The following is a 26,382-nucleotide window of genomic DNA, read 5'->3' on the forward strand; positions in this document are numbered from 1 at the left end:
TGATTAGTCAACAATTTGTTTGGCTTTGTATGTTAACTCTTTTTTCAGCCACCAGGTTCCAGATGCTACTGTGATGCCAATCTGACTTCCCTGGGCAGACGACCCCACCAATGTGTCCTGGAGCCCCCTTCCCCAGAACCCTGCCCCACTAGGGAAAGAGAGAGACAGGCTGGGAGTATGGATCAACCTGCCAATGCCCATCAGTGGGGAAGCAATTACAGAAGCCAGACCTTCCACCTTCTGCACCCTATGGGGACCCTGGGTCCATACTCCCAGAGGGATAAAGAACAGGAAAGCTATCAGAGGAAGAAATGGGATGTGGAGTTCTGGTAGTGGGAATTGTACCCTTCTTATCCTATAGTCTTGTCAGTGTTTCCATTTTATAAATTAATTAATTAATTAAAATCATAAACTAGATCAACAGAGATTATATAAGTGGTTCTAGTACAGAAGAACTACCCAGTAGAACTTTGAGCTTAATAAATGCATTAGTATATATATATAAAAAAATATTTAAGTGCTTTACTCTATCCTCTGTTAATACAAACTATGGAGACTATGTAGCAGCAGCCACATTTTGCTCTCCCAATCAACTACGAAAAACAATGAAAATCCCCTGAAAACTCAACAAGATACGATGCAGGCCTTTCTCACAGGTGTGAGCTGAAATCTCAGTGTGTTTTAATTTGCATTTCTCTACTGATAAGTGGGGCACTGATTCATATGCCTTTGGGTCTTTTGTATTTCTTCTTTAGAAAACTGTTCAGATCTACTGTCCAGATTTTAATTGGGTTATTCTTTTCCTTTTGTGGAGCTGTATGTTTTCTTTATAGATGTTTGATATCAATTGCTTGTCAGATGTGTGATAAACAATATATTTTCCCAATTACTGCATTTCTTTTTATTCTTATGTTGTTTGTTTTGAATTTATAGGCACATATACACTGCTATGTTAATAGCTGCATTATTCACAACAGTTAAAATACGGCAGCAACTGAAATACCCATCGACAGAAGACTGGATAAAGAAGTTAAGGGACATACACTCCATGGAACACTACTCTGCAGTTTTAAAAGGTGATACTGTGTTCTTCGGGACAAAATGGATAGAACTGGTTAGTGATTCTGCTTAGTGAAACTCATTTGTGGAATACAGAGAACTGAAACACATAAACTTGAAAAGAAAAAAAAAGTAGTCAGCCTGTCTGATAGAGAGCTATACCCTTGTTATCTTATTATCTTGTAAAATACTTCTAAATCACTAGTTAAAAAATTAAAGAGAGGGGGTCAGGCAGTGGCGCAGTGGGTTAGGCGCAAAGCACAAGGACCGGCAAAGGGATCCCGGCTCGAGCCCCCGGCTCCCCTCCTGCAGGGGAGTCGCTTCACAGGCAGTGAAGCAGGTCTGCAGGTGTCTGTCTTTCTCTCCCCCTCTCTGTCTTCCCCTCCTCTCTCCATTTCTCTCTGTCCTACCCAACAACGAACAACATCAACAATGGTAATAATAATAACCACAATGAGGCGACAACAACAAGGGCAACAAAAGGGGGAAAAATGGCCTCCAGGAGCGGTGGATTCATGGTGCAGGCACCGAGCCCAGCAATAACCCTGGAGGAGGAAAAAAATTAAAGAGAATACTGGGGGCGAAGCCCAAACTTCTCCCGGCGTTCCCTCCGTTTTTCTTTCTCCGCCTCCTCCGCCGAAGCGGAGCGCCAAACTCAAACTTTAGTTGTACGGAGACACATTTTAAGCTTAGGCTGCGGGGCGCACGGGTTGGACTTTCCGCACCGCAGCCGGGACAGCGCTTGAACATGAGCCAGGTTCTGTTCCAGCAGCTAGTCCCGTTGCAGGTGAAGTGCAAAGACTGCGAGGAGAGGAGAGTAAGTGTTAGAGTGAGCATTGAACTACAATCAGTTTCTAATCCAGTTCACAGAAAGGATTTAATTATTCGTCTGACTGATGACTCTGATCCATTTTTTCTGTATAACCTCGTCATATCTGAGGAAGATTTTCAGAGCTTAAAGTTCCAGCAGGGTCTTCTGGTAGACTTCTTAGCTTTCCCACAAAAGTTTATTGATCTCCTTCAGCAGTGCACTCAGGAATACACCAAAGAAATTCCAAGGTTTTTGCTACAGTTAGTTTCTCCAACAACTATTTTGGATAGCTCACCTGCCTTTTTAAATGTGGTAGAGACAAACCCTTTTAAACACCTTACGCACCTATCGTTAAAACTTTTACCTGGAAATGATGTGGAAATAAAGAAATTTCTAGCAGGCTGTTTGAAATGTAGCAAGGAAGAAAAATTATCATTGATGCAGTCACTAGATGATGTTACTAGGCAACTGAATTTTACCCAAAAGACATTATCAGAAAAAATCCAAGAATTAGATAAATTAAGGAATGAATGGGCATCACACACAGCAGCATTATCAAATAAACATTCTCAGGAACTGACAAATGAGAAGGAAAAAGCCTTGCAGGCACAGGTGCAATACCAACAGCAGCATGAACAACAGAAAAAAGATTTAGAAGCCCTCCACCAACGAAACATTCAGCAGCTACAAAATAGACTGTCTGAGTTAGAAGCAACCAATAAAGACCTAACTGAAAGGAAATATAAAGGAGACTCTACCATCAGAGAGCTTAAAGCCAAATTATCTGGCATTGAAGAGGAGGTCCAGAGGGCCAAGCAAGAAGTATTGTCTTTGCGAAGAGAGAATTCTACACTAGATGTTGAATGTCATGAGAAAGAAAAGCTTATTAATCAGCTACAAACAAAAGTGGCTGTCTTAGAACAGGAAATCAAGGATAAGGACCAACTTGTTCTAAGAACAAAAGAAGCATTTGATACCATCCAGGAACAAAAGATTGCGTTAGAAGAAAATGGTGAGAAAAATCAGGTACAGCTAGGAAAACTTGAAGCCACTATAAAATCGTTATCAGCAGAACTTCTTAAGGCAAATGAAATTATCAAGAAGCTACAAGGGGATCTGAAAACTTTAATGGGTAAATTGAAATTGAAGAATACAGTTACTATTCAGCAAGAGAAGCTCTTGGCTGAGAAAGAAGAAAAATTACAAAAGGAACAAAAAGAATTACAAGATGTTGGACAGTCTCTGCGAATGAAAGAGCAAGAGGTGTGCAAATTACAAGAACAATTAGAAGCTACAGTTCAAAAACTTGAAGAAAGAAAACAGCTTCTAAAAAATAATGAAAAGTTAATTACATGGTTAAATAAAGAACTAAATGAAAATCAAGTAGTGAGAAAGCAAGATTTATTGGGATCTTCTGCCACTCCACCTGTACATTCTAGTAGCAATACAATCAGAAGTGGAATTTCTCCTAACCCTAATGTGGTTGATGGTAGACTGACATACCCAGCCTGTGGGATTGGTTATCCTGTTTCTTCTGCGTATGCATTCCAAAATACCTTCCCTCATTTTATACCTGCCAAAAATACCATCCATCCAGTTTCAGGACCAAAGGTTCAGTTTAACTTGCAATTTACAAAAGCAAATACATCCTCAGATGTTCAGTCAGGAACAGCAATCAGTATGCCTTCCTCAACTGATAAAGAAAATGGTGAAAATTTAGGACTGGAATCCAAATACCTGAAAAAAAGGGAAGATAGCATTCCTTTACGCGGACTCAGTCAAAATCTATTTAATAATCCAGATCATCACAAAGATGGCCCTTTGGGGACATCACAGACATCAAAACCAGCAGGACTGTCTTCTGCATCGTCAGCCTATTTCCCTGGGCAGCTTCCCAACAGTTAATCCTAATGTCATCTTTACTTTTTATTGAAATTTAGAAACCTGGGTGATTAGAAAATAGATCAAATTCTAAATAGGCAAGTTTCAAAGTTTATCTGAACTACTGTTAGATCCCTCCTTCTTGCTGTTGTTTATGGACAGTCAACCTGTGACATGAATCCATTCTTGTAGATGGGTGAAAATTCTGAGTAAATGATACTTTTAATCTATGAACTTGGTGCTTGACAGAATTAATAGTATGAAATTTTTTTTAATTCTTAGATATTTCTAAAAGTCGTAAGGAATGAGTTGATTCTTATATGGGACATTCAAATTATACTGAGTATCTGGGTAAAATAGTCTGCTCAGACATAACATGAAACCAAAGAATTGGAAGTCTTAAATTTGCCACCTGAGCATTATAAGGGAAAGTGATTTGTTTTCCTGAGAACTTTCTTATTGATGTTTTACAGTAAAGGGAAAAAAAAATCTTAAAATTACCTTAAATGGATTGTTCATAGCAAGTAAACATTTTCTGTAAAAACCTTAATTATAAAGCCTATTAAGTAATTTTGATCAATTTATATAAAAATTACTTGGACAGTAATTGGACATAACCAGTTTGGTGTGAAGTGCTTTACTGATTTAAGTTATTAAGCTACAATTTACAGATTTTTAATGCTTCTAGAAATCTCATCTACCTTTTCTCACTCATTGCAGTTTCATTAATTTTGTTATGCAGTGAAACTTTTGAAAATTAGTACTGTACAAAATCTTTAATACAACATCATGAATATTCTGTTTTTCTTATCAAAGACAAGTTCATTTTAATATTTGGTTAGTAAAGTATAGGCAAAATAAATGTTAGAAAAGTGAGAGCTTTCTTTTCTTCCATAGAAACAAAATTTCAAATAATTGCTTCTTGGGGATAAGGGTTTTAAAAATTCACCATGAATGAGTGTTTTCTTATTGATAGCCAGTCATTCATTCAACAGAGATGATGTGTATTATGAAGCCTCTATTTTTGTTTGCAAAAATTTTAAATGTTTATATGATTCTTTAAAAATTATCTTTAAGGACATAGTAACAGATGAGACAAAACCACTTCAAGATACTAGTGACATTCAGTATGGTAAAACAGGCCTTTGCTAAGTTTTATAATAAATGAAGTCATAATTCTTATTCTTGAAACTGTAAGCTTTCTTAAAATAGGGACCTAATTTTTAAAAATTAGTAACCATAATTAGGCAGTGACTATATTTTTCTTCATTAAGATATGCTATGTAAGAATATTTGGTTACAGTACCTTGAAAGCACTTAGTAATCATGAAAGAATCCTCTGGACAATATTAGGATGTTTTCTTGTAAATATTTGTAATATACTAAACATGACAGGCTTTGGATAGGGATGTGCAGCATACAGGTAACTCTTGGTGTGTGTGTATAAGAGGGGTGCAGATACCATGTTGCATATCCATACAAAGAAAATTGTAAGAATGCCCAAGATAGGATGGAGATGATTTTGATGTCAATTTGCTAAAAATGTTGTTTATATGTAATGTACATACACAGACTTAAGTGTGCTGATTCTTTGCTCTACCTCTTAAATTTTGATTTGTTTTGCAGTGTAAAGTTGTACATGTGTTAATAATCAGAAGGTTGCATTTAATGTATTCCTGTGAACTGAGCTTTGTTAATAAAGTATTTGGGGGATATGGCATTAAAATATTTAAAAACAGGAAAAAAAAAAGAGAATACTGGGTAGTATACAATAAACCCTAAGAAAGGGACTTTTCAAAGTTAACCCAATTACCAAATAATGTGATGATAACAATAACTATCCATTGTCTTCTTGAACCCTAAGACAGCAGGAACCTCACATTTCCACTATAGAGCCTATATTTCCCCCAGTCCTGGAACCTTAGGGTAGGGACCACTTTCCCGCATGCTTCTCCCAATTCATATCAAATAATATTGCATCAGCCGATCGCAACCTAATCAGCGCAACAATTGCCACCTCAACATGCTTCAGCTCAGACTGTGTCCAGAGACTTCAGGTGTGGAATGACAACCCTTCAGCTTCATTACTTGGGTGAGACCTTTCCTTTCTTAGCATTCTCTAATTCCATCCCAGGTGGTTCACTTCCAAACAAAGTCCCAAAACCTAGATATAGACCAGGTTCCGTGAGATAGAGCATATGTTCACACGTATCCATAAATTAGGGCAAAATATATACCTGAAAGCAGAAGTATACTAGAGTTTGCAGTGAGTACCCCCCAACACTTTATCTCCACTATTCCAACCCTTGGGTCCATGATTGCTCTACAATTTGTTTGGCTTTGTATATTAACTCTCTTTTCAGCCACCAGGTTCCAGATGCCATCAGGATGCTGGCCAGGCTTCCCCGGACTGAAGACACCACCATAGTGTCCTGGAGCTCCGCTTCCCCAGAGACCCACCCTACTAGGAGAGAGAGAGGCAGACTGGGAGTATGGATTGACCAGTCAATGCCCATGTTCAGCGGGGAAGCAATTACAGAAGCCAGACCTTCCACCTTCTGCAATCCACAAGGACCCTGGGTCCATACTCCCAGAGGGATAGAGAATGGGAAAGCTATTGGGGAGGGGGTGGGATATGGAGATTGGGTGGTGGGAATTGTGTGGAATTGTACCCCTCCTATCCTACGGTTTTGTTAATGTCTCCTTTCTTAAATAATTAAATAAATAAAAATAAGCTATAAAAAATTAAAGAGAAAAAGACCATTCATATCCAGAAACTGAATATATTCGGCACCCTCAAATCCTCCTGTGATTCTAGTTACTACACCAACCCTGAGGGTAACAACCATCCTGATTTTCAACACTCCGTAGACTATTTCTTCCTGTGTTTTCCTCCTCTTTCTTATCTTCTTTTTTTTTAATTTTTATATTTATTTTATTTATTCCCTTTTTTTGCCCTTGTTGTTTTTTATTGTTGTAGTTATTATTGATGTCATTGTTGTTGGATAGGACAAAGAGAAATGGAGAGAAGAGGGGAAGACAGAGGGGGGAGAGAAAGATAGACACCTGCAGACCTGCTTCACTGCCTGTGAAGCGACTCCCCTGCAGGTGGGGAGCCGGGGGCTCAAACCAGGATCCTTACGCCGTCCTTGCGCTTTGTGCCACCTGCGGTTAACCCGCTGCGCTACTGCCCAACTCCCTTTCTCATCTCCTTCTTTCCCTCCTCTTCCTAGTCCTCTTCCTCCTTCCTTTTGTACAAGACCACTGCTCAGGTCTGCTTTATGTTTTTGTTGTTGAGCATGGGATTGAATTTGAGACTCTGGAGCCTCAGACATGGAAATATTTTTGTATAATCACTATGCTGGCTCTCCCACCCTCTTCCTGTCTTAAAACACAGGCTGAAACATGCACTACGTGTGGTGTGTTGCAGTTAAGTCAAGAACCCAAGCAGGGAAAGTGGGAAGAAGTTGTGGGAGTATTAGGGACTTAGTGCTCGATGGTACAGGAGGACTTAAATTCGTGGTAGGAGAGGTGTGCAGACACTTATCACAGGGAGATAAGAAACTGTACTCTTGGGCCAGGCCCGAGAGACAGAATGATGGTTCTTTGAAAGACTTTTATGCCTGAGACTACAAAATTCCAGATTCAAACTCAAGCACCATCATAAGCCAGAGTTGAGCAGTGCTCTCGTCTGTCTCCGCCTCCCCCAGCCCCCATCTATCTATCTATCTATCTATCTATCTATCTATCTATCTTTCTCTCATTAATAAAATAAAATGTTAACTAAACAAATTATACTCGTGACAACTGGCTGGTGCATTATTATTTCCCTAATGAAACAGACAAACAGAAATATTTCTTCTTGTCTTTTAATTCTATATAAGTTAGTCATCTATTAAATAGTATAGTCTCTTGTATCTGAGTTTTTCTTTCAATATTACATTCATGTGTTGCACATTGCAACATGCTGTCATTATTGTATAATATTTAACTGTATGAATATATCAGAATTAACTTATTTATTCTACTGTTGCAGCTATTTGGATTGCTTCCTGATTTGGCTACTATGAGCATTGCTGCTACAAACAGGCTCCTGCATTTATGCGACATGTACACCCTCACATTTCTTTGGATTGCATATGTGTGAGAGTGAAGAAGTTGGGTCACTGGGTATACATGCACTCAGATTTAGTAGCTACTGTTGAAGTATTTTCCAAAGTGGTTGCCCCAATTAACCTTCTCATTTGTAGTGTTCAAAAATTCTAGACATCCTTTACAGAACCTATCAGCTCAGGCTGATGAGATTAGGCATCCCTGTGTTCTTCTCTTTGCTTATGTTTCTTACTATGTGTGCTTAACCTTCTTTTAAAAAAATTATCTTTATTTATTATTGGATAGAGACAGCCAGAGTCTGAGAGGGAAAGGGGAGATAGAAAGCGAGAGAGAGAGAGAGAGAGAGAGAGAGAGAGAGAGAGAGAGAGAGCTGCAACACTGCTTCACCACTCATGAAATTTTCCCCCTTCAGGTGGACCGGGGGCTCCAACCTGCATCCTTGCACATTATATGCTCAACCAGGTGCACCACCACTTTTTTGCTTATGTTTCTTAATGCACAGAAATAAACATTTCTGGTTTCCAGTTTACAAATAAGGAGCTTAGAAGTCATCAGTTCCACCCTCCCAACAAGAAAAACGCTGGGAAAAAAAAAAACCACCAAAACTTGAAGACCCTTCTTAGGTTCATTAACAGTATGAAGACACAGGGCAAACTGGCACCAGGAAGTAGAACAATACATAACCCAGAGGGTCACAGTACACCAGAGTCAGAACCTGCTGTGGGAGCCTGGTAGGCTGGTAAGTGTTCCTACTAAAAGGATGATTGTGTAAGTGCTGGAAACAATATCAACCAGTCTGAAAGATAAAATTTAGGGGACCCAGGCCTTTAGGATACACATACTGTCATACCTCCAGAAACCTGACTTGGTCCTCAGTGTGACGATCAGGGGAGATTCCCTGATGCTGCCTACAGTTGGGTGTGGTATGTGGGAGCAGAGGATCTGAGATGAGCCCAGAGAGTTGTTATAACAATGATGTGTCTTCAAGAGAAACTATTTTGCCAGAGTCTAACTGATCCAGTGGAAGGGAGATACCCAACTCTCTCTAGTTGTCGTAGGAAAAAGAAGGCTGTAAAGCACTTCTCAAGGTCACTGGCTTAAAGAAGACTAAAACCTAAGTATACCATTCTAGAACATCCCCTTGTTTTACAAATACAGCCATTTTATTCCTGTATAATGTCAGGAGATTAAATTAGAAAGAGTACTGTACTGAAATCCAGCTCCAGAAAGGGTCTCTTGCTTGGGAAGTCAGAATATAAAAGGAGAGACATGAACAAGAATGCAGGATGACATTTTAGCTTCAGACATTACAGCCACATCAAACAGTAACAGCCTACCTTCCAGCCAAATCACATAAAACTTCATGAGAGATAGATCTGATTTTTCTACATAATATATCACATCCAACTTCCAGCAAAATAAAAATTAGAAGGTATGCTAAGGGAGGAAAATCTAAATGGACAAGGCAAATGTGAGAAAAAAGTTCAGCTATGGCAGAGATTCAAGAATTATCAGACAAGGAATTTAAAATAACTATAAGACAATAGTTTTTCTCAACCCCAATTCATATATCAAAGTCTGAATCTCCAGTACTTTAAAGAGGTAATTAAGTCGAATTGAAGCCAATGGAGTAGGCCCTAGTCCAATCTGACAAGTATACTTATAAAAGAGAACACAGTCACATACAAAACAAGATATAGCTAGAGGCTATCTATAAGAACCCTATACCAAATATAAAGACAAGGCAACCAAGGGAAACAGCTCAGCTGACGGGGTATTTGGACTTGCCTGCCTGAATTTCCCTCTTCAGTCCACAGCAATGCATGTGCTGGAGAGGTGCTCTGCCATCTCTCCCTCTCCCTCTCCCTCTGCTTCCCTTCCTCCCTCTTAAGTGAAAGACTTTGTATTTCCTATGTAATAAATTATAGATAGATGGATGGATGGATAGATAGATAGATAGATAGATAGATAGATAGATAGATAGATAGATATTTCAGGAATGGAGAAAATACATACACTGCTGATACTTGTCAAAAGAAATCTGGAATAGCTGCATTAATTTCAAACCAAGTAGACTTCAGACCAAGGACTTTTTTATCAGAAATGAAGATGAACATTACAATTTTTTTAATTTTATTATCTTTATTTTTTGGACAGAGTTATCCAGACATTGAGATGGGATGGGGAAGATAGAGAGTGACAGAGAGACTCCTGTAGCCCTCCTTCACCACTTGTGAAGCTTTCCCTCTGCAGGTGGGGACCAGGGGCTTGAATTGGTGTCTTTGCACATTATAATGTGTGTGCTTAACCAGGTGCGCCATTGCCTGGCATTACAAATCTTTAAAATTCTCCAAGAAAACATAAGAACACTTAATATGGGGCTGGGCTCATCCAGCACAGTATACATGATACCATATTCAAGGACTCAGGTTCAAATCCCTGGTCCCCATCTGTGTGGGAGGCAGGGGGAGCTTTAGAAGCAGTGGCGAGGGTGTCTCTCTTTCTCTCTGTCTCTTGCACCTACTCTCTGTCTCCCATACTCTAACAAAAAAGTAGCTACTAAAACTGGGCTTGTGCAGGCACTGAATCCCAATGATAACCCCAATGACAAAAAAATTCTTAATATGTATGTGATTAATGATGTAGCATGAAATTAATTACATGAGGCAAGAACTGATAGAACTGCAAGAGAAAACCAGCAAATCCATAATTACAGTTGGAGATTTCTTTTTTAAAAAAATTATCTTTATTTATTTGACAGAAAAAGAGAGGAGGGGGAGATAGAGAGGGAGAGAGGCAGAGAGACACCTGTAGAACTGCTTCACCCCTCATGAAGTTTTCCTCCTACAGGTGGGGACTGGGGGCTTGAACCTTGCACACTGTAATATGTGCGCTCAACCAGGTGTGCCACCACCCAGCCCCTACAGTTGGAGATTTCAAGAGCTCTCTCCCTATGAATAAGAAAAGAAAGCAGCAGAAATATCCAGGAGATAGAAAAACAGTAAAGATATAATTTACATGGACAGCATTATCAACCAACTGAATCTAATTGAATACTTGACTCAACAACAATAAAATACATTTTCTTTTCAAGTTCACACAAAACATCCACTAATATAGACTTCATTCTGGGATATAAAACACAATATTTTTAAATAGAGTCATACAAAGCATATTCTCTGAGGAGTTCAGGCAATGGTGCACCCAGTTAAGAGCACACAGTATGAAGTGCAGGACCCGTGCAAGAATCGGGTTCGATCCCCAGCGGCTCCCCACCTGCAGGGAGAACGCTTCATGAGCAGTGAAGCAGGTCTGCAGATGTCTGTCTTTCTCTCTCCCTCTCTATCTCCCCTTCCTCTCTCAATTTATCTCCATCCTATGCAATAAAAATGGAAAAAAATAGCCACTAGGAGCAGTGGATTCGTAGTGCTGACACTGAGCCCTAGGGATGCTGTAGAAAAAAGAAGTATATTCTCTGATCACAATGGAATTAATCTAGAAATCATAACAGAAGCAATCCAGAAAAATATCAAAATATTTAGGCATTAAACAATACACTTTGAAAAATAAACATTCTTCTTTTATAACAGGAAAATAAATAATAAATAATAATGCCATTTAAATATATAAGCTCATGCCTCAGATTCCTTAAAAAAAATAAAACACATTTTCCTCTAGCAGTCAAGGATTTTCTCTTCTCTAGAAGAATTTAAAAAGTCATAATTTAAGTTTCTCCAAGCTTATATTACAATTCACTACTTTTGATTTCTCATAATTTTATGGAAATTTCTTCTTTGAGGATTAGCTACATCCACTTGACCTTAGCCCAGAGGTAATGCACAATGTAGAAGAGTTCACATTACTAGGGCAAAACTAACTTCATTTGCAAACATATATGCAGATTAATAGGCTGCTAATCTATATGTTAAGTATCTGCCTAATGTGCCGCTGGATGAAAAAATGAAACAATATCTTTAGTAATATGAAGTGGTTCTTTAATTTTTACTTTCTCTGCTCACCTATAACGTGGTAACAGTGTAGGAACATGAATCCTGGAAGTCAAGTTTAGACCTTGTTTCCACGTGCCCCAAATATAATCATTGCAATATATAATTGGTCAAATCAGTTGGTGTCATGAATGATTGTCCATTTCCTTCATTTAGAATGGAAACTAAGCCAGACAACAGAATAAATGTCTGGTTAATTGCAGTACAGAGGGGAGTTTATTATTCACGGTAGGTCCAACTACAGAATCAAATCTAAATCTCAGTGACTTAATAACTACTTGCCAATACACACTCCAGGACAGATATTTCCAGCTAATTGGTTAGACTGGGTAACTTTGGTCTGACTAGTGTCCCTAGGATCAAAGTCTCTTCTTTCTCATAAATCATCTGTGGAATCCTCTACTGGCTGCTCAGTGTTCAGTCAGGAGATGAGATGAGAGTTTAAAAAAGACCTCTAAGATTTTAGTTTTTTTCTCCAAATGAGGGCATATAATCTTGCCTACAGTCTACTGTACTGATTGGTTACATCTTCATGCAAGACGTGATGGAGGAAAATGTTGTGATCCCAAGATAAAAAATTAAAAGACTTGATGAACACATTATCAATGTTTCTGTAAGAGGAAGTAAATATATAGAACAAAATCATGACTTATAAAGTATTTCTGTTTTCTGAAAGGTTGAAGAACTTCAATCTAGACTGCCAGGGTTCTGTAAATCCAGAGAGATCGAGGCATGACTACTTTCTCTAACATTCAAGTGATGAGTAATTAATGAAGGTCAATTTCTACAGTTAAGTACCAGAAATCAGAGGGAATACAGACCACCAAAGACACATGTTGATACAAGGGTAGATATTGTAATATTGTATTAGAGTGCCAACCTTCTGATCTCCAAGCCCCCAAATTGACCTAACTTTCCAAGATGGACAAAGATAATTAAGCAATGTTACTAATTACTTCCCAGTGTATTTATGATAAACCCAGAATTTTAGTCACTCTCACACTTTATCTCAAATGCTAAAACTGACAGTTCCTCCAATAAGGACACTAAATGAGCAAACTAAAGTTTAGAAGGTAATGAAATTGGGCCAGGCAGTGGCGCACCTGATTGAGTGCACACACTACAGTGTGCAAGGACCTGGGTTCAAGCCCCTGGTCCCCACCGGAAGAGGGAAAGTTTCAGGAGTGGTGAAGTAGAACTGTAGGTGTTCTCGTTCTCGATCTGCCGGAATCCTCTCAATTTCTCTCTATCTCTATCCAATAATAAATTTTTTAAAAAAGAAGATAATGAAATCATCTTTTTAAATGTTTTTATATTTATTTATTTATTTTCCCTTTTGTTGCCCTTGTTGGTTTCCATTGTTTTTGTAGTTACTACTGTTGTTGTTATTGATGTCGTCGTTGTTAGATAGGACAGAGAGAAATGGAGAGAGGAGGGGAAGACAGAGAATGGGAAACATAGACACCTGCAGACCTGCTTCACCACCTGTGAAACGACTCCCCTGCAGGTGGGGAAGGGGAGTCGGAGGCTCAAACCAGGATTCTTATGCCAGTCCTTGCACTTTGCGCCACATGCGCTTAACCTGCTGCGCCACCATCCGACTCCCTGAAATCATCTTTTAAATGTTTAAATCATATCCTGCAGAATTCTTAACTATACCTGCTAGTTTTATTTTCAAAATGTGAACTTCCTCTTATTACATATAAATAAAAACATAAAGAAAAAGCCATCAAAGTGAATAATTCCCAATAGAAACTTATTTTTTAATTATTTTATTTTATTTTATTTATTCCCTTTTGTTGCCCTTGTTGTTTTATTGTTGTAGTTATTATTATTGTTGTTGTCGTCGTTGTTGGATTGGACAGAGAGAAATGGAGAGAGGAGGGGAAGACAGAGAGGAGGAGAGAAAGACAGACACCTGCAGACCTGCTTCACCGCCTGTGAAGTGACTCCCCTGCAGGTGGGGAGCGGGGCTCGAACCGGGATCCTTATGCCGGTCCTTGTGCTTTGCGCCACCTGCGCTTAACCCGCTGCGCTACAGCCCGACTCCCGAAACTTTTTTTTTTTTAATGACGGGGGTACAACTCCACACCATTCCCACCACCAGAGTACTGTGTTCGCATTCCCTCCATTGGAAGCTACAGCAGTTCTCCCAAGGTTGCAGATATGGGTTAACTATTATTTCTACAACCATCTGTCTATATTTGTATATATTGGCTCATTTTTTTTTTCCTCCTCCAGGGTTATTGCTGGGCTCGGTTCCTGCACCATGAATCCACCGCTCCTGGAGGCCATTTTTCCCCCCTTTTGTTGCCCTTGTTGTAGCTTCGTTGTGGTTATTATTATTGCCCTTGTTGATGCAATTTGCTGTTGGATAGGACAGAGAGAAATGGAGAGAGGAGGGGAAGACAGAGAAGGGGAGAGAAAGATAGACACCTGCAGACCTGCTTCACCGCCTGTGAAGCAACTCCCCTGCAGGTAGGGAGCCGGGGGCTCGAACCGGGATCCTTACGCCGGTCCCTGCGCTTTGTGCCACATGCGCTTAACCCACTGCGCCAAAAGCTATTTATTCTTTTTATTTCTTTATTGGGGGATTAATGTTTTACATTCGACAGTAAATACAATAGTTTGTACATAACATTTCTCAGTTTTCTACATAAAAATAAAACCCCCACTAGGTCCTGTCACCCTTTTTGGACCTGTACTCTCCCCCATCCACCCACCCCAGAGTCTTTTACTTTGGTGCAATACACCAACTCCAGTTCAGGTTCTACTTGTGTTTTAAATTTTTTTCTTATGGCTGCCAAAACAGCTGACCTGAATGAATGGTGTGCTTGTTGCCATGTGTGTGAGCCAGGTTCAAATCCAGCCCCAACAACACAGGAGCGAGCTTCAGTGCTGTGGTGTGTTCCCTCTATATCTGTCTCTGTCTCTGTTTCTATCTACTTGAAGAGGTTGGCCCAGAGCAGTGACAACACAATAAGACAAAAGTTTCTCTTGGGAAAACACAAGTAGAAATAATTTTTTAAAAAACAAAAAAATGGGCCAATATATACAAATATAGCGGTGCCACCAGTTGCTTCTGTTCTCCCTGGTCTAGGCTTTTGAGAGAGTCAACATATCAAAAACTCAGCTTATGTATTTAAAAGACTCAGTCTGTGTTTTAAAAAGTTCTAGACATATGATCAATTTTTCCCCTCTCATATTAATTGAATAGTGGTTTATATGACTACACTTTAATAGGAGTGTACATAAACAGCGGGGAAGAAATTGAAGAAGCCAGACCTTCCACCTTCTGCAACCCACAACAACCCTGGGTCCATACGCCCAGAGGGACAGAGAATGGGAAAGTTATCAGAGGAGGGGATGGAATATGGAGACAGGGTAGTGGGAATTGTGTGGAGTTGTACCCCTCCTATCCTACGGTTTTGTTAATGTCTCCTTTCTTAAATTAAAAAAAAAAGAAAAAAATTACCATCTTAAATTCCATTAGTCATTTAACAATGATTAACAAGATTGTAAGATAACAAGCATACAATTCCACACAAGTTCCCAACATCAGAATTTCGTGTCCCATCCCCTTCATTGGAAACTTCCCTATTTTTTATCCCTCTGGGAGCATCAGCCAAAATTCTTTATGGGATGCAGAAATTGGAAGTTCTGGCTTCTGTAATTGCTTCTCCACTGAACATACCATCTTATTTTCATAGTTTAATGGTCGCATTCAATTATCCAGGTTAACTTTTTACTCATGATTTTCAGTGTTTCTGATTTTTAAATGGCATCACTTGTCAGACATATGACACTATGGAAGGACCCACTTATATTTATCAGTCTCTAAATGCTTTTAGCTGTCATGGGAAAAGGTCATCACTGCTAAAGTTAGCTGTTGTATTAATGTAGACCCAAAATCTTTTAGAATAGCTTAAAGTTGTAACAAAATAGTGATTTGAAGCATTTACCATGAAATCATAAAACTAGAACGAATCATAAAGTTCTCTTGCCAGTTGACACACTTATCCATTCCTTCACTCAACAATATTGTAATGTCTCCCATGCTTTGAGCACTTTTCCAGATGTTCAAGATAGAGCAAGGAGCTCAGTAAACAGACTTGCAGAGTGTGGATTGTGTTAAGACCTAGGACCTCTCAGACAAATCAGAGTGAGTTAATAACCCTAGTTGGAATACTGGTAAGGATGCCACTCCCAGAGCTGAGATACTATGAGAGTGAATATATGTGGCATTAAATCAACACACAGAGCTACTAGCATTCTCAGACAATGTTTGGCAAGCATGGAGAAATAAAAGGTGTTGCAGAGCCATGGTTTCCAAGTACTCAAATACCCCTAATTCGATCAGGTCTGTAGGTTAACCCTGAAACAGAATCAATATGAGAATCATCTCGCTGCGGTCCATCAAGTCATTCCAACAAATCTTTCCTTTCTCTGTGAATTACAGCACAGGGCTCTTAGCTATGGATAAAAGTGATTTTTTTCTTTCTTACACCTTATTGTATTCTACCATTAGGAATTAAACAAAGAGGAGGAGGAGGAAGAGGAAGAATAGGAGGAGGAAGAGGAGGAGAAGACATAGACATCTTTTAAAGTCACAGATTGTCAATGGCCCTGGAGTGAACAAATGATAAGAGGAGTGAACTTTGCTTTATTTCCAGTGGAGCTTTACAGAAAGAGTTAGTCTTTGCCAAATGCCTTTCAAAGAGCTGTGAAGTTAACACCATGTCCAATAATACTGTGACCAGTTCATTACCCCCACACTGCCAGGCCACTTTTTCACAAAGGACTGCTACAATCTCATGGACAGTTAGAGTCGGAACTCCGCCTCTGATATCTCCAAAGTCCATACTGGCTGACAGGAGTTATTGAAGTTCTAGAGGTGGAAGGGATCATTATCTAGTATTTCAGGAGACAGAGACAAAATGAGAACTGGTGGAGAAATTGACAAAAGTACTAAGGGAGGGTGCTCTTGGCATCACGTGTACTGAAGTGGCACTTTGCTTGACATATTCTCTCTCTCTCTCTCTCTCTCTCTCTCTCTCTCTCTGTCTGAAGTTCTTTTAGAGCTAAGGCTCCCTAGGGGCTCTAATGTCATACCATCTGGATATAAATCCTGTCTCTGTCACCTCGGGCCATTCTTAAATTTCTTTGTGCTTCAACTTCTTCAAATGTGAAGTGGGAGTGAATGAGAAATGATGACCACTGAACCTGACTTAAAGCTAGTGTCTCAGGCTTGTTTTCCAAGGAGATCTCATTTTATTGACGTGGTGCCAGGGCTTCGATTTCCATATATATATGTATGAGACTGAGAGGGGAAGACACCATAGCACAGAGCTATGTTGCTTCCATGTGGTGCTGGGGTTTGAACCAGTGCCCCATGCATGGCAAGGTATGTGACCTACCAAGTCTGCTATCTTCCACCCTCCACATGGATATTTGATTTTATTTCTTTATTTCATTATTTTAATATCTATTTATTTGATAGGACAGAGAGAAACTAAGAGAGGAAATGGAGATAGAGAAGGAGTGAGAGAAGCACCTGCAGCACTACTTTACCACTACTGAAGCTTCCCCTGCAGGTGGGGGACTAGGGGATTGAACCTCGGTCCTTGTATATTGTAATGTATGTGCTCAACCAGGTTTGCCACCACCCAGCCCCCTCAAGGAGATTTTAATGACTATCCTGGGAAATTTTCACAGGTTCTTGCTTAAGCAAGTTGCATATGCTATCAGGAAAGGCATTTCTGATGCTCCAAGTGTGGTTAGTTCCCTAGTAGGTCCATCTTGCATCATGATATGAATGAATGAATGAATGAATGAATGAATGAATGAATGAATGAATGAATGAAGCATATATTTACGGGGTATCTTCCTTTTGTCAGATCCCATGCTAGGCACTAGGACCACAGCAGTGAGCAAACAAACCTCCTCTCAGCTCTCACAAAGTTTTTCTCACAGTATTGTATAGCAACATACAATAACAGAGTGTTGAGAGAAGAATTTCACCTTCAGTGGTTCCTCTGAGCACATTTTACACAATTGTCACATTTTTTTGTATTTCTCTTTTTTCTTTTCTATTTTATATTGAGAGAGAGAGAGAGAGAGCGAGCGAGAGAGAGAGAGAGAGAGAGAGAGAGAGAGGCATCCGCAGCTCTGTCCCACCACCCCTGAAGATTGCCCCCTGCAGGTGGGGACCAGGGGCACGGTAATGTGTGCACTCTACCAGGTAAGCCATCACAAAGCCTCTTTTTTCAATTATTCATTGATTCCTAGCAGACTCTCCAAAGCTCAGAAACTAAACTGAGAGCCCCTGGGTGACAGGAATTCTCACTGTTATTTCTCAATCCTCCGTTTCTAGTTAGGGAGATAAACTCAACTTCTGCAGCATGAAAGCCTGGAAATTTCTGGCTTAATAAAATACACATTTCTTTATCTTTTCACTCTACTAAGGATTGGCCAGACGGGAGAGGTGGCACAGAAACCAATGCTCTTCTTATCTCCCAGTTTTGCTTTCCCTGAGGTCCTTGAAGTTCTCTACATATCGTTTCTGGATGAGGAAGGAGAGGGCTTCTGGTGAGCACTGCCTCTGGCCTGGCCCCCAAGAGTTATCAGCTAACCAGTCCGTCTCGCCTCTACTAGTCACTACCCAGACACGTTGACACTGACACTAGCTGTGTGCCCAGAAAGAAGGTAGAGAGCATGAGCTCTACCTTAGCCGGTATGTAGCAAATATTTCACTAGGTACTTGTGGTTTCATATTAAACAGTAGGTATGCTTCCTAAAAATAAGGTAAATCAGCAGAAGATTAAAATACAAACTGTGGGCAACCTGGAAGGCAGTGCAGTGGATACAGCACTGGACTCTCAAGCACAGGGTCCTGAATTTGACCCCCAGCATCACATGTGCCAGAATGATTCTCTGGATATCTCTCTCTCTCTCTCTCTCTCTCTCTCTCTCTCTCTCTCAGAAATAAATAAGTCTTTAAAAACAGTTTGGTTTTCAACAATGGCAACAAAATGGAAAATAAATAAATCAATATTAAAAATAGTTTGGTTTTGTGAGAACTATAGTAGCTATGGAGGGGGAGCACAGAACTTTGTTGGTGGATATGGTGTGGGATGATACCTCTGTAATTTTATAATTTTGTAAACCATTATTGAACCACTAATAAACTACACCAAATTAAAAAATAAAGTTTGGGTGAAGTCTAGTGGCTTCTGGGTGTAGGCGTGAGAGCAATTAACCTTGAACTGATGGAGCTCAGTGCTCTAGTGCATTACCTGACTCAGTGGGTACTCAGCAAGTGTTTAGAGAGTAAATGAGAGAAGCATCTCTTGAGACCACTTACAGGGGCCAGGAGTGGTGCACTTGGTTGAGTATACATGTTACCATGTGCAAGGACTTGGGTTCAAGTCTCCAGGCTCCACCTACAAAGGAGGAGCAGTGACGCAGGTGTCTCTCTCTCTCTCTCTCTCTTCCCCTCTTTATCTTCTCCCTCCCCTCTCAACTTCTCTCTGTCTCTCTAAAAAATGGTCACTAGGAGTACTGGATGTGTTATACAGACACCAATCCTCAGTGATAACCCAGGTGGCAGAAGAATTAAGGTAAAATGAAACAAAACAAACCACTTATGTGTATGTATGTGTATAACACCTCCTCAGAATTTGTTTCCTCATGTAAATCATTTAATTTCAGTAAACTGTTGTATGATAGGAAATGACAAATTTTACCCATTTTTTAAAAATGTATGCTATCATAAACTGCTTTTATTCCCATTATTACAGATATCTAAAAATAGTAGGGTAATCAAAAGTGTGCCCTAGTGCTAAATTTTATTAAATAGAAAGGCTAATTTCCAAAATATTGGGGAATAAAAGAAACACTAGTTTCAATTAAGTTATCATTTTTTTAGAAAGCTCTTCAGGCTGTGTATCTTTTATTTCCTCAGATGAATGAGAAGATCCCTCGAGGAACCTCTGTGATAGGATCCTCTGTCTACACAGGAGGTATAACCAGCTAATGAATGGCTCGGAGGATAATGATTTTGGCTGCTTCTTAGTAACTATGGGCACAAAAGGCTATGAAGTTCTATGCCCAAACAACTGGATTTGGGCCTGATCTTGACTCCCAAAACCAGCTACTAAATTCCTGATTCTTTTTTTTTTTTAAAAAAAAAACACATATTTATTTATTATTGGATAGAGATGCACAGAAATTGAGAGGAAAGTGGGAGAGATAGAGAGGGAAAGAGACAGAGAGGCACCTATAGCCTTGCTTCACTGCTCATGAAGCCTTCCTCCAGCAAGTTGGGACCAAGGGCTTGAACCTGGGTCATTTCATACTACAATGTGTGTGCTTAACCAGGTGCACCACCATCTGGCCCCTAAATTCCTGCTTCTTAAATGGTCAGGACACTTCAAGTGAAGAGTTAGTGCCCTGCCTAGAGCCTAGTAAATATGTGTTAGTGTTGGGTATTATTGTTTATTTTATTTTATTCAGATTTATTTTTAAGGTTCATTTATTTATTTGAGAGAGAGATAGAGAGAGAAAACTTGAGCATCATTCTGGTATATGCTGGCAAATGTGATGCCAGGGATCAAACTCAGGACCTCATATTTGAGGTTTGAGTACCTTATTCACTGAGCCACTTCCTGGGTCACATGGATACTGTCACTGTTAGTCGTGAATTATGAAAAATGAAAGTGGGACTATCTTTAGGTCTAATGGTACTTTTGAGTATGCTAGGATCCTTCAAGAAGCCCCAGATTGGGCCAGGAAGAATGCTCGATATGTTACAGCTCAGAATTTGCTTGCCTGGGATTCTTGAGGTCCCCGGTTCAATCCCCAGCCCCACCATAAGTCAGAACTGAGTAGTATTCTAGTATGAGTCCCTTCTTCCCTCTCTCTCTCTCTTTTCCCTCACTCATAAAAATAAATGAATAAAGAACCCCCAGACTGTGCAGTAATAAAATAGACACTATATAAAGCAAGCCCAGATAATTCATAATCTGAACAATCACTACATTCCATCTGTCGTTTCATTTTCATTTCCAGCTAAGTGCTGTTTTCTCTCTATGCTGTTATCTGAATAAACACTCAAATTAAAATAAATGAAAAAGAAATTCTCAGGGCAACAACCATGCCCATGATTAACGCAGCACTGTGCTCATGCGCTCACCCTTTAACACAGGTGGAGCCGCCTCTGAAAGCCGGGACTGATAGAAGCAAGGAACCAAAGATGCACTTGAACTGCACACATTTCCCAAGTGTTCGGCTTTGCATGACCTTCATATAAAAGCCAAAGGTGTTTATTGGCCTTGTGCGAGAGCTCATCTCAAGTGGAGGCAGCTGCCTTTCCTCATTGTACAAGGGAAAGGTTTTTAGATTAGGAAGCAGATGAGGTTAAATTACTTCATTATTTACTCATAGGGGGAAAATCAATTGCTGGAATATAATCCTATTGACCTGACTGGCACCAACCAGAAGCATAAGTAATCACAACCCTAAAATAAATATCCGCTCATGCCTTGAGAAGACATCTACACTAGCCCTTCTCCTTTAAGCATTAAGGGTATCAAATAGCCATGCAACCAAACCCAAGGCGAATGGACCTCTTTTTTTTTTTGTATGTATCACTAAAATGGATGGTGAAAATCTGCTTATTTTGTTCTGAACTTGCTAAATTCACACAGTCCCTGATCTTGCCCTGCATGTGGTCTGGGTTTGAGCCTTTGCACCATATGAAAGTGACACAACAAGGCAGGGAGGGCTTGAGGGTGGGAAACTCAAGTGCTATGGTTTCTCCCTCTCTCTGACTCTTTACATGAGCAGAAAAAAATTGAGCTGGGAGCAGTGAAGCCACACATGTGCAAGACCCCAGCTCTGATGAATAAGTAAATAATCACACATGTGATTGAGGCTGTGTATTTCCTATATCTGATTAATACTAAGATTAACTATGTTGTGGGAAAATAGTGACTCAAAAAACAGCACTGAAAACAAATAAACAAAATGTAATTCAGTCACACCAAGGGATTAGCAAACACATCCAATCCACAAATTAAGGTGCAATAAAATATGCCTTTAACCCTAACCACAGACAGGCTCCAGAATGGCCTGACCCTACTTTCTCTCTAGTAGAAATTAAAAGATACCTTTTCCTTCCAGGTTTGCCCTTTAGCAAAGATGTCCTAAGCTTCCATCATGTTGAATTTAGCCTTGCCAGGACTTTTAATTAACAGCGATGATCCACAAGCCATGATTTATATGCAAGAAAGATGCCCTATTTTATCTTCTTTCTCCAGGCTATGATATATGGATGTTTCTAATAAGCCAAAGATAAAAGTGGTTTGGACCCAAAAGCACCTATTTTCTCCAAGTCCCACATTAAGAGCGAAGCTGTCAGCAAGGGAATAAAGTAGAGCTCAGACGACAGAAAATAGAAAGGAAATTGGAAATGATCAAGGTTGAACTTAGGAGTTTATGATTACATCCTAATTTTTTTCTCCTAAGATCACTTAAATTTTACTCCAAGTAAATCACTACATTTAAAAACTACAGTTTGGCAAGGCATTTGTTGAAAGTATATCTAAAGTTTTGTAATTCTACTTTAAAAAAAATTCTTAAATGCACTCATCCAAGTTCATACTGCCCAGGAAGATATTTTTTGCAATGTTGCTACTGTCACTGAAAATATGTTAGCTTTTTTTTTTTTTTTTCCTGGTATGACTCTCGGAGACTGTGGCACTTGCGTTTGAACATCTGTAATCAGGACAATTCTATTTTGCCGAGGGATTGAGAGGCTCTAGGCTGGTGGCCCTACTGCAGGTTAGCTGGCTGGCCTTGTGCTGTCACCGCCACTCACGCATCATGGTTTACTCTAATATGCATAAAGGTGTGATAGTGCAATGTGACTGCCCATGGCCTTGCCAGCTGCAAAAGCAGACATGTCTGTGACTTGCTATCTGGAAACAGCCAGGAATCTGTGTGGAGACTGGAACAAAATCAACGGTCATTTCATGTCTAGAAGGAGAAATGCTGGGGATTGGGCGGTAGCGCAGCAGGTTAAGCGCACATGGCACTAAGCACAAGGACCCGCATAAGGAACCCGGTTCTAGCCCCCAGCTCCCCACCTGCAGGGGGAGTCACTTCACAGGCAGTGAAGCAGTTCTGCCGGTGTCTATCTTTCTCTTCCCCTCTCTGTCTTCCCTTCCTCTCTCCATTTCTCTCTGTTCTAGCCAACAACAACATCAATAGCAACAAAAATAATAACCACAACAATCAAAAAACAACAAGGACAACAAAGGGGAGAAAAATAGCCTCCAGGAGCAGTGGATTCATGGTGCAGGCACCGAGCCCAACAATAACCCTGGAGGCAAAAAAAAAAAAAAGGAGAAATGGGGAGTCGGGCTGTAGCACAGCGGGTTAAGCGCAGGTGGCGCAAAGCACAAGGACCAGCATAAGGATCCCGGTTCGAACCCCGGCTCCCCACCTGCAGGCGAGTCGCTTGACAGGCGGTGAAGCAGGTCTGCAGGTGTCTATCTTTCTCTCCTCCTCTCTGTCTTCCCCTCCTCTCTCCATTTCTCTCTGTCCTATCCAACAACGACAACAACAATAATAACTACAACAATAAAACAACAAGGGCAACAAAAGGGAATAAATAAATAAAATAAATTTTTAAAAAGGAGAAATGCTGATGAAGTCACCCACTGATTTGAATAAGATTTTTGAGTGCCTACTATATGCCCTCCATTCTTTCATGCTGAGGACGCACTAGTGAGCCGAATGAAGAGCTCTCTCCTGTGGCACGTGGATCCTAGCTGTGTGAGACAGACAACAAGACAATGAACGGAACTAGCAAATCTATCATCTACCACTATAATATCAGGAAGAGAACTACAGTGGACAAAAAAGTCTTTTTGCATAGCTATTATGCTTATCTCCAGCCCAAAAATGTGTCTTACAAAAGGTTGACTGGAAGTCACAGCTAAGGCACAGTCCCTGAGGTAGGACTGAGTGTATCTTGAGAATGGGCAGAGAGACTAGTGGCTGAAGTGGACTGAACTCAGAGCAAGTGGTAGCAGAGATGAGAGAGACCTTGGGGCTAGTCACAGGAAGCCCAGCAGGCCATTGGAGAACTCTGGCACTTATTCCAAGTGACAGAAAAGTCATTTTTAAGTTTTGTTGTTTGTTTGGGTTGCTGCCAGAGCTTACCTGCTCTGGGTGACTTTTTCAAATAGAAAGAGACAAGGTGGGAGAGATAGCATAATGGTTATGCAAATAGACTCTAGAGACTGAGGCCTCAAGGTCCCAGGTTCAATCCTGCACACCACCATAAACCAGAGTTGAGCAAAGCTCTGATAAAAAGGAGAGAGAGAGAGAGATACCACAGCACTGAAACTCTCCCCAGTGCAGTGAGGGCCGGGCTCAAACTTGGGGCCTGGAACTTGGCAAAGCAGATCGGCAAAGTGGGCGCCCTCCCAGGTGAGCTCTCTCTGGCCTGTAATTTTATTTTTTTATTGTGGTGCTGGTGAATGAACTCAGAATCTCAACCACATACAATACTGCCAAGTGACCTCCCAAATTTAGTTTATTCCCCCCTTCCTTTTTTCTTTGAACCTGTGCCGTATGCATGTGCAGTTTCATCACTCCCCGGCTGACTTTTTCATTCAGATAGTGGAGACACAGAGAGAAAACACAGAGACACTGCAGTCCCGAGTTCCCTGCAATACAGTGGCACTCCATATAGTGTTGGGGTTTACACCTGGGATGCACACATCACAAGGCATGTGTGCTACCCTGTGAGCTATCTCTCTGGTGCCCATTTGATTATGTTCTCATTCTTTTTATTTAAAGAGAGAGAAGAGCAGGAGAGAGAAACACTACAGCATCACTCCACCATCCTTTGAGCTCTTATCCCCTTTGCTGTCCAGTCTTCACATGTGGTGCTGGGGCCCTTGCACTTGGTAAGGCACTAGAGTGCGATGCTTTGACTTATAGAGGATCATCTTGGATGCTTTATTGAAAATGTTTACATGGGAACAAAGGTAAAAAAAAACAGCAAGAATATGCCATTTTAGCTTCTATATTTTGCAAAATTCTTATAAAGCTGATACCTAAAGGGTGGCCACAGTGTTTGGCATATCGGGAGTGAATGATTTTAGATTTCACCTACGTCTACAAATTGGAGAGAATTTAGAATACAACTAGTTGCAATAGATCTTGATTCTCTATGTCTTGGAGATATTCTGCATAGACTGATGATAAAACTTTCCAAAGGAAAGATAACTATGGGGCCTTGCATAAGCCTAGGTTGATCTTGGCAGGGACCATCCAGGGGGGGGGGACCCCTGGATGCCTGGGAGGCACAGGCCTTTCATCAGTCTCCCCAGGGGCTTTTAGCCTCTATGGGTTGAGTAGGAAGGAACCTGCCTAACAGGTCCCAGTCCCCCATCAGTCTCTCTCACCTACACAAAGACCCACCTGCCCCCTCTGTGCTACCTGGTGGTTTTGCTTCCTCATTATCCAAACTAGCTTGACCACTTACCCAATGGTTACTGGGAAGACCCTCACCATTTTTCTATCCCCTGCTGTCTTGACCATATAAGGTATCCCTTAACACTCCTGACCATATAAGGCTAGGCCATAACTGCCCTGTTCTTCCCCCTACCCCAGCCTATAAAAACCCTTGCTTGCCATGCAATAAAGGCACTATTCATAGACAAATAGTGTCCTGGGGTGATCCTTGGCTTCATCTCTTGTGATCCTCAGGGAAAAACCCCCAGTGTACTCCCCCCTGCTGCCCTTGATTTGACCTCTTCAGCCCCCTTCTCTGGTGCTCAACAGAGTGGGTCAGACAATTTGGTCGGATTGGGAAGGGGGTCCTTGTCAGGACCCCGACAGATGACCACAATTCCAAGTCATTACTGAGTATATAATCAAATCTGCAAACTCATTTTTTTTGTTTTTTTTCTTCAAGGTGTACAAAGCCACTTTTCCAGAATAGGGAAAGAATCGTTTCTGGCAGTCTTTTTTTTTTTTTGCCTCCAGGGTTATTGCTGGGGCTCGGTGCCTGCACTATGAATCCACTGTTGCTAGAGGCCATTTTTCCCATTTTGTTGCCCTTGTTGTTGTCATTATTGTTGTTGTCATTGCTGTTGTTGTTGTTGGATAGGACAGAGAGAAATCAAGAAGGGGGAAGATAGAGTGGGGAATGTCTTGGAATAGCCACATGTGTTCTCCCCAGCCATTCAGTCTTTCCAGTTGCCCTCACCTTGTTCTTTTCCTAATAGTGGTCCTTCCCAGCCTTAGCCCTTCAGCTAACTACCATGGTCCTGTTCTGGTAGGGAGCCAGTAAGACTGCCTGGTCTAGTGAAGCTACAGCTCTGGCTTTCAAAGGTAGTGAGGGGTTGCTGCCCTGCTGGTGGCTGTAGGGGTCTCCCCTTGAACTCACAGTTGTCCAGTGACTATCACAAGTGTAGCTGGCTTATGCTTGTC

At 40.6% G+C, this 26,382-nt stretch overlaps 1 protein-coding gene and 1 long non-coding RNA gene across 2 annotated transcripts in view; one reads left to right on the forward strand and one right to left on the reverse strand.

Moving 5' to 3' along the window:
- The window catches only part of LOC132535774 (uncharacterized), a 128,926-nt gene that overhangs the window by 49,370 nt on the left and 53,174 nt on the right, over positions 1 to 26,382 (reverse strand). The window lies entirely within an intron of this gene.
- Positions 1,694 to 4,555, forward strand: LOC132535773 (spindle assembly abnormal protein 6 homolog). The gene has a single exon (XM_060182762.1). The coding sequence runs from the start codon at positions 1,808 to 1,810 to the stop codon at positions 3,773 to 3,775; it is 1,968 nt and encodes a 655-aa protein (XP_060038745.1). The 5' UTR covers positions 1,694 to 1,807; the 3' UTR covers positions 3,776 to 4,555.

The sequence above is a fragment of the Erinaceus europaeus genome, chromosome X (assembly GCF_950295315.1).
Source record: "Erinaceus europaeus chromosome X, mEriEur2.1, whole genome shotgun sequence".
NCBI lineage: Eukaryota > Metazoa > Chordata > Mammalia > Eulipotyphla > Erinaceidae > Erinaceus > Erinaceus europaeus.